General features: G+C 61.2%; 1 protein-coding gene across 1 annotated transcript; it reads left to right on the top strand.

Moving 5' to 3' along the window:
- Positions 1–658: 658 nt before the first annotated feature.
- Positions 659–7,212, top strand: LOC130610789 (symplekin-like; the record flags this gene model as incomplete). The annotated part of the gene is made up of 3 exons (XM_057430892.1): positions 659–956; positions 4,359–4,529; positions 6,973–7,212. Coding segments are annotated over exons 1-3 (709 nt in total), but the record flags the coding sequence as incomplete, so codon positions are not given.
- Positions 7,213–8,797: the final 1,585 nt, after the last annotated feature.

The raw sequence follows: 8,797 nt of genomic DNA, 5'->3' as shown, positions 1-8,797 counted from the left end.
GGGTGCCCTTGTCCCCCTTTGGGTGCCATTGACCCCTTTTGGGTACCATTGAACTGCTTTGGGTACCATTGACCCCCTTTGGGTACCATTGACCCTCTTTGCATACCATTGACCCCATTTTGAGTACCATTGACCCCTTTTGGGTCCCATTGAGCCCCTTTGGATACCAATGACCCCCTTTGGGTACCATTTACTCCCTTTGGTGCCATTGACCCTCTTTGGGTACCATTGACCCCTTTTGGGTCCCATTGAGCCCCTTTGGATACCAATGACCCCCTTTGGGTACCATTTACTCCCTTTGGGTGCCATTGACCCTCTTTGGGTCCCATTGAGCCCCTTTGGATACCAATGACCCCCTTTGGGTACCATTTACTCCCTTTGGGTGCCATTGACTCCCTTTGGGTACCATTGACACCCTTTGGGTACCATTGACCAGCTTTGGGTACCATTGACCAACTTTGGGTACTCTTGACCCCTTTTGGGTACCATTGGCCCCCTGTGGCTACCATTGACTCCCTTTGGGTACCATTGACCCTCTTTGGGTACCATTGACCCCCTTTGGGTACCATTGACCAACTTTGGATACCATTGACCCCCCGTGGGTGCCCTTGTCCCCCCATGGGTGCCATTGACCCCCCGTGGGTGCCCTTGTCCCCCCATGGGTGCCATTGACCCCCCGTGGATGTCCCCGTGTCCCCCCGCGCAGTGGATGGTGAAGTCGCGGGTGCTGAGCGAGCTGCAGGAGGCCTGCTGGGAGCTCATCACCTCCATGGCCTCGGACATCCTGCTCCTGCTCGACTCGGACAACGACGGCATCCGCACGCACGCCATCAAGTTCGTCGAGGGCCTCATCATCACCCTCTCGCCCCGCGGCGCCGACTCCGACGTGCCCAAGCGCCACGAGGGAGACATCAGCCTCGAGAAGGTGCCCAGGGACCACCCCTACATCAAGTACAGTGAGTGCGGGCCGGGGGCCTCCCAGCGCCCTATGGGGACCCCTCACATCCTCCTCATGTCCATCAGGGTCCTCCCAGCACCCTTAAGGGACCCATCAAGGGCCTCTTGGTGTCCATCAAGGGCCCCTCAGCACCCTTTAGGGACCCATCAAGGGCCTCTTGGTGCCCATCAAGGGCCTCCCAGCACCCTTTAGGGACCCATCAAGGTCCTCCCAGCACCATTTAGGGACCCACCAAGGTCCTCTTGGTGTCCACCAAGGGCCTCCCAGCACCCTTCAGGGACCCATCAAGGTCCTCTTGGTGTCCATCAGGGTCCTCCCAGCACCCTTTAGGGACCCATCAAGGTCCTCCTGGTGCCCATCAGGGTCCTCCCAGCACCCTTTAGGGACCCATCAAGGTCCTCCTGGTGCCCATCAGGGTCCTCCCAGGACCCTTTAGGGACCCATCAAGGTCCTCTTGGTGCACATCAGGGTCCTCCCAGCACCCTTTAGGGACCCATCAAGGGCCTCTTGGTGTCCATCAAGGGCCCCTCAGCACCCTTTAGGGACCCATCAAGGGCCTCTTGGTGCCCATCAAGGGCCTCCCAGCACCCTTTAGGGACCCATCAAGGTCCTCTTGGTGTCCATCAGGGTCCTCCCAGCACCCTTCAGGGACCCATCAAGGGCCTCTTGGTGTCCATCAAGGGCCCCTCAGCAACCTTTAGGGACCCATCAAGGGCCTCCCAGCACCCTTTAGGGACCCATCAAGGGCCTCTTGGTGCCCATCAAGGGCCTCCCAGCACCCTTCAGGGACCCATCAAGGTCCTCCCAGCACCATTTAGGGACCCACCAAGGTCTCTTGGTGTCCATCAGGGTCCTCCCAGCACCCTTTAGGGACCCATCAAGGTCCTCTTGGTGCACATCAGGGTCCTCCCAGCACCCTTTAGGGACCCATCAAGGGCCTCTTGGTGCCCATCAAGGGCCTCCCAGCACCCTTTAGGGACCCATCAGGGTCCTCTTGGTGTCCACCAAGGGCCTCCCAGCACCCTTCAGGGACCCATCAAGGTCCTCTTGGTGCACATCAGGGTCCTCCCAGCACCCTTTAGGGACCCATCAAGGGCCTCTTGGTGCCCATCAAGGGCCTCCCAGCACCCTTTAGGGACCCATCAAGGTCCTCTTGGTGCCCATCAAGGGCCTCCCAGCACCCTTTAGGGACCCATCAAGGTCCTCTTGGTGTCCATCAGGGTCCTCCCAGCACCCTTTAGGGACCCATCAAGGTCCTCTTGGTGCACATCAGGGTCCTCCCAGCACCCTTTAGGGACCCACCAAGGTCTCTTGGTGCCCATCAAGGGCCTCCCAGCACCCTTTAGGGACCCATCAAGGTCCTCTTGGTGTCCATCAAGGGCCTCTCAGCACGCTTTAAGGACCCATCAAGGTCCTCCCAGCACCCTTTAGGGACCCATCAAGGTCCTCTTGGTGTCCACCAAGGTCCTCCCAGCACCCTTTAGGGACCCATCAAGGTCCTCTTGGTGTCCACCAAGGTCCTCCCAGCACCTTTTAGGGACCCATCAAGGTCCTCCTGGTGCCCATCAGGGTCCTCCCAGGACCCTTTAGGGACCCATCAGGTCCTCCTGGTGCCCCTAGGATCCTGTTAGTGCCCATCAGGGTCCTCCCAGCACCCTTTAAGAACCCCTCAGGTCCTCTTGGTGCCCCTCAGGGTCCCTTTAGTGCCCATCAGGGTCCCTTTAGTGCCCCTCAGGGTCCCTTTAGTGCCCCTCAGGCTCCCTTTAGTGCCCCTCAGGCTCCCTTTAGTGCCCCTCAGGCTCCCTTTAGTGCCCCTCAGGATCCCTTTAGTGCCCCTCAGGCTCCCTTTAGTGCCCCTCAGGCTCCCTTTAATGCCCCTCAGGGTCCCTTTAGTGCCCCTCAGGCTCCCTTTATTGCCCCTCAGGATCCCTTTAGTGCCCCTCAGGCTCCCTTTAGTGCCCCTCAGGCTCCCTTTAATGCCCCTCAGGATCCCTTTAATGCCCCTCAGGCTCCCTTTAGTGCCCCTCAGGCTCCCTTTAGTGCCCCTCAGGGTCCCTTTAGTGCCCCTCAGGGTCCCTTTAGTGCCCCTCAGGATCCCTTTAGTGCCCCTCAGGCTCCCTTTAGTGCCCCTCAGGCTCCCTTTAATGCCCCTCAGGGTCCCTTTAGTGCCCCTCAGGCTCCCTTTAGTGCCCCTCAGGATCCCTTTAGTGCCCCTCAGGCTCCCTTTAGTGCCCCTCAGGCTCCCTTTAATGCCCCTCAGGATCCCTTTAATGCCCCTCAGGATCCCTTTAGTGCCCCTCAGGCTCCCTTTAGTGCCCCTCTGGCTCCCTTTAGTGCCCCTCAGGCTCCCTTTAGTGCCCCTCAGGGTCCCTTTAGTGCCCCTCAGGCTCCCTTTAGTGCCCCTCAGGGTCCCTTTAGTGCCCCTCAGGATCCCTTTAGTGCCCCTCAGGGTCCCTTTAGTGCCCCTCAGGATCCCTTTAGTGCCCCTCAGGATCCCTTTAGTGCCCCTCAGGATCCCTTTAGTGCCCCTCAGGGTCCCTTTAGTGCCCCTCAGGATCCCTTTAGTGCCCCTCAGGCTCCCTTTAATGCCCCTCAGGGTCCCTTTAATGCCCCTCAGGCTCCCTTTAGTGCCCCTCAGGATCCCTTTAGTGCCCCTCAGGATCCCTTTAGTGCCCCTCAGGGTCCCTTTAGTGCCCCTCAGGGTCCCTTTAGTGCCCCTCAGGTCCCTTTAGTGCCCCTCAGGATCCCTTTAGTGCCCCTCAGGGTCCCTTTAGTGCCCCTCAGGCTCCCTTTAGTGCCCCTCAGGCTCCCTTTAGTGCCCCTCAGGGTCCCTTTAGTGCCCCTCAGGCTCCCTTTAGTGCCCCTCAGGGTCCCTTTAGTGCCCCTCAGGCTCCCTTTAGTGCCCCTCAGGATCCCTTTAGTGCCCCTCAGGCTCCCTTTAGTGCCCCTCAGGCCCTTTAGTGCCCCTTTAGTGCCCCTCAGGAGGCTCCCTTTAGTGCCCCTCAGGATCCCTTTAGTGCCCCTCAGGGTCCCTTTAGTGCCCCTCAGGGTCCCTTTAGTGCCCCTCAGGTCCCTTTAGTGCCCCTCAGGATCCCTTTAGTGCCCCTCAGGGTCCCTTTAGTGCCCCTCAGGCTCCCTTTAGTGCCCCTCAGGCTCCCTTTAGTGCCCCTCAGGGTCCCTTTAGTGCCCCTCAGGCTCCCTTTAGTGCCCCTCAGGCTCCCTTTAATGCCCCTCAGGATCCCTTTAGTGCCCCTCAGGGTCCCTTTAGTGCCCCTCAGGATCCCTTTAGTGCCCCTCAGGCTCCCTTTAATGCCCCTCAGGCTCCCTTTAGTGCCCCTCAGGGTCCCTTTAGTGCCCCTCAGGCTCCCTTTATTGCCCCTCATGCTGTGTGTCCGTGCAGCGGCGCTGTGGGAGGAGGGCAGGGCGGCCCTGGAGCAGCTCCTCAAGTTCATGGTGCACCCGGCCATCTCCAGCATCAACCTCACGGCCGCGCTCGGCTCCTTGGCCACCATCGCCAGGCAGAGACCCATGTTCATGGCCGAGGTCATCCAGGCCTACGAGACACTGCACGGTGAGACCCAGCCCCACGGCGTGGGGCACGGAGCCCCACGGGGATGGAGCCCCACGGGGATGGGGTGTGGAGCTCTATGGGGATGGGGCACTGAGCCCTATGGGGATGGGGTATGGAGACTTATGGGGATGGGGTATGGAGACTTATGGGGATTGGGTATGGAGACTTATGGGGATGGGGTATGGAGCTCTATGGGGATGGGGCACAGAGCCCCACAGGGATGGGGTATGGAGCCCTATGGGGATGGGGCGTGGAGATTTATGGGGATGGAGCGTGGAGCCCTATGGGGATGGGGCATGGAGCCCCACAGGGATGGGGTGTGGAGGCCCACAGGGATGGGGTATGGAGACTTATGGGGATGGGGCATGGAGCCCTATGGGGATGGGGCATGGAGCCCCACAGGGATGGGGTATGGAGCCCTATGGGGTTGGGATATGGAGCCCCACGGGTATGGGGTATGGAGCCCCACGGGGATGGGGTATGAAGCCCTATGGGGATGGGGCATGGAGACTTATGGGGACGGGGTATGGAGACTTATGGGGATGGGGTATGGAGACTTCTGGGGATGGGGCATGGATCCCCATGGGGATGGAGCATGGAGCCCTATGGGGATGGAGCATAGATCTTCATGGTGATGAAATGTGGTGTCCTCTGGGGATGGGACATGGAGCCCCATGGGGATGGAGCCCTATGGGGATGGGACTTGGGGCCTTATGGTGATGGAGCATGGAGCCCTATGGGGATGAAATGTGGTGTCCTATGGGGATGGGAGATGGAGCCCATGGGGATGGAGCATGGATCCATGCGGATGGAGTGTGGAGCCATGTGGGGATGGAGCATGGAGCCCCATGGGGCTGAAATGTGGTGTCCTATGGGGATGGGACATGGAGCCCCATGGGGATGGGACATGGAGCCCTATGGGGATGAAATGTGGTGTCCTATGAGGATGGCGTATGGAGACCTATGGGGATGGAGCATGGAGCCCTATGGGGATGGGACATGGAGCCCCATGGGGATGGAGCCCTATGGGAATGGAGCCCTATGCCCCCCATGGGGATGGAGCATGGATCCATGGGGATGGAGTGTGGAGCCCTATGGGGATGGGACATGGAGCCCTATGGGAATGGAGCCCTATGGGGATGAAATGTGCTGTCCTATGGGGATGGGGTATGGAGCCCCATGGTGATGGAGCATGGAGCCCCATGGGGATGGGGCATGGAGCCCTATGGGCATGGAGCATGGAGCCCTATGGGGATGAAGTGTGGTGTCCTATGGGGATGGGACATGGAGCCCTATGGGGATGAAGTGTGTTTTCCTATGGGGATGGGACATGGAGCCCTATGGGGACGGAACTCTATGGCCCCCATGGGGATGGAGCCCTATGGGGATGGAGCCCTATGGCCCCCATGGGGATGGAGCATAGATCCATGGGGATGGAGTGTGGAGCCCTATGGGGATGGGACATGGAGCCCTATGGGAATGGAGCCCTATGGGGATGGAGCCCTATGGCCCCCATGGGGATGGAGTGTGGAGCCCTATGGGGATGGGGCATGGAGCCCTATGGGGATGGAGCATGGAGCCCCATGGGGATGGGGCATGGAGCCCTATGGGGATGGGGCATGGAGCCCTATGGGGATGGGGTATGGAGCCCTATGGGGATGAAATGTGCTGTCCTATGGGGATGGGGTATGGAGCCCCATGGGGATGGAGCATGGAGCCCCATGGGGATGGGGCATGGAGCCCTATGGGGATGGAGCATGGAGCCCTATGGGGATGAAGTGTGGTGTCCTATGGGGATGGGGTATGGAGCCCTATGGGGATGGGGTATGGAGCCCCACAGGGATGGGGTATGGAGCCCTATGGGGATGGGGCATGGAGCCCCACAAGGATTGGGTATGGAGCCCTATGGGGATGGGGTATGGAGACTTATGGGGATGGGGTATGGAGCCCTATGGGGATGGGGCACGGAGCCCCACGGGGATGGAGCCCCATGGGGATGGGGTATGGAGCTCTATGGGGATGGGGTATGGAGACTTACGGGGATGGGGTATGGAGCCCTATGGGGATGGGGCACGGAGCCCCACGGGGATGGGGTGTGGAGCACTATGGGGATGGGGGGGGATGGGGTATGGAGCATGGGGATGGGGCGGAGCCCCACAGGGATGGGGTATGCCCCATGGGGATGGAGCATGGAGCCCTATGGGGATGAAGTGTGGTGTCCTCTGGGGATGGGACATGGAGCCCTATGGGGATGGAGCATGGAGCCCTATGGGGATGAAGTGTGGTGTCCTATGGGGATGGGACATGGAGCCCTATGGGGATGGAGCCCTACCCATGGGGATGGAGCCCATGGCCCCCATGGGGATGGAGCCCTATGGGAATGGAGCCCTATGGGGATGGAGCATGGACCCTCTGTGTCCCCTCACTCTTGCCCCCCTCGCAGCCAACCTGCCCCCCACGCTGGCCAAGTCTCAGGTGAGCAGCGTACGCAAGAACCTGAAGCTTCACCTGCTGAGCATCCTGCGGCACCCGTCCTCGGGGGACTTCCAGCCCCAGATCACCACCCTGCTCGTGGACCTGGGCACCCAGCAGGCCGAGATCGCCCGCAGCATGCCCAGCCCCAGGGATGCCCGCAAGCGGCCCCGCGACGAGCCCGACGCTGCCCTCAAGAAGATGAAGATAGGTGAGGAAAGTTGGGGGGGGGAGCGATGGGGGCACCTGGGGTTGGGCTGGTGCCCAGCAGGGGCCTCCTGGGGACCTCTTGGTGCTCATCAGGGTCCTGGTGCCCTTTTGGTGCCCATCAGGGGCCTCCTGGGGTCCTCTTGGTGCCCATCAGGGGCCTTCTGGTGCCCATCAGGGTCCTCTTGGTGCCCATCAGGGTCCCCCTGGTGCCCATCAGGGTCCTCTTGGTGCCCATCAGGGGGTCTTCAGTGTCCTCCTGGTGTCCATCAGGGCCCTCCTGGTGTCCATCAGGGCCCTCCTGGTGCCCATCAGGGGGTCTCCAGTGTCCTGGTGCCCATCAGGGTCCTTCTGGGGCCTTCTTGGTGCCCATTGGGGGTCTCCAGGGTCCTTCTGGTGCCCTCTTGGTGCCCATCAGGGGCCTCCTGGTGCCCATCAGGGGGTCTCCAGTGTCCTCCTGGTGCCCATCAGGGTCCTTCTGGTGCCCTCTTGGTGCCCATCAGGGTCCTCCTGGTGCCCGTCAGGGTCCTCCTGGTGCCTATCAGGGTCCTTCTGGTGCCCTCTTGGTGCCCATCAGTCTCCTCCTGGTGCCCATCAGGGTCCTTCTGTTGCCCATCAGGGTCCTTCTGTTGCCCTCTTGGTGCTCATCAGGGTCCTGGTGCCCTTTTGGTGCCCATCAGGGGCCTCCTGGGGCCTTCTTGGTGCCCATCAGGGGCCTCTTTGTGCCCATCAGGGTCCTCCTGGTGCCCATCAGGGTCCTCTTGGTGCCCATCAGGGGGTCTCCAGTGTCCTGGTGCCCATCAGGGTCCTTCTGGGGCCTTCTTGGTGCCCATCGGGGGTCTCCAGGGTCCTTCTGGTGCCCTCTTGGTGCCCATCACGGTCCTGGTGCCCTCTTGGTGCCCAGCAAGGGCTTCCTGGTGTCCATCAGGGTCCTGGTGCCCTTTTGGTGCCCATCAGGGGCTTCCTGGGGCCCTCTTGGTGCCCATCAGGGGCCTCTTGATGCCCATCAGGGTCCCCCTGGTGCCCATCAGCGTCCTCTTGGTGCCCATCAGGGGCCTTCTGGTGCCCAGCAAGGGCTTTGGTGCCCATCACGGTCCTGGTGCCCTCTTGGTGCCCAGCAAGGGCTTCCTGGTGTCCATCAGGGTCCTGGTGCCCTTTTGGTGCCCATCAGGGTCCTCCTGGTGCCCTCTTGGTGCCCATCAGGGGATCTTCAGTGTCCTCTTTCTGCCCATCAGGGTCCTCTTGGTGCCCATTAGGGTCCTTCTGGTGCCCAGCAAGGGCTTTGGTGCCCATCAGTGTCCTGGTGCCCTCTTGGTGCCCAGCAAGGGCTTCCTGGTGTCCATCAGGGTCCTTCTGGTGCCCTCTTGGTGCCCATCAGGGTCCTTCTGGTGCCCTCTTGGTGCCCATCAGGGTCCTCCTGGTGCCCATCAATGGCTTCCAGTGCCCTCCTGGTGTCCATCAGGGTCCTCTTGGTGCCCATCAGGGTCCCCCTGGTGCCCATCAATGGCTTCCAGTGCCCTCCTGGTGTCCATCAGGGTCCTCTTGGTGCCCATCAGAGGCCCCTGGTGCCCATCAGGTGCCTTCAGTGC

This window comes from Pezoporus wallicus, unplaced genomic scaffold, assembly GCF_028554395.1.
Source record: "Pezoporus wallicus isolate ANWC-B61680 ecotype Strahan unplaced genomic scaffold, APGP_CSIRO_Pwel_v1 contig_9465, whole genome shotgun sequence".
NCBI classification, from domain to species: Eukaryota; Metazoa; Chordata; class Aves; order Psittaciformes; family Psittacidae; genus Pezoporus; species Pezoporus wallicus.
Note: the sequence above shows the minus strand (reverse complement) of the source record. Positions and strands in the feature narration are given on the sequence as shown.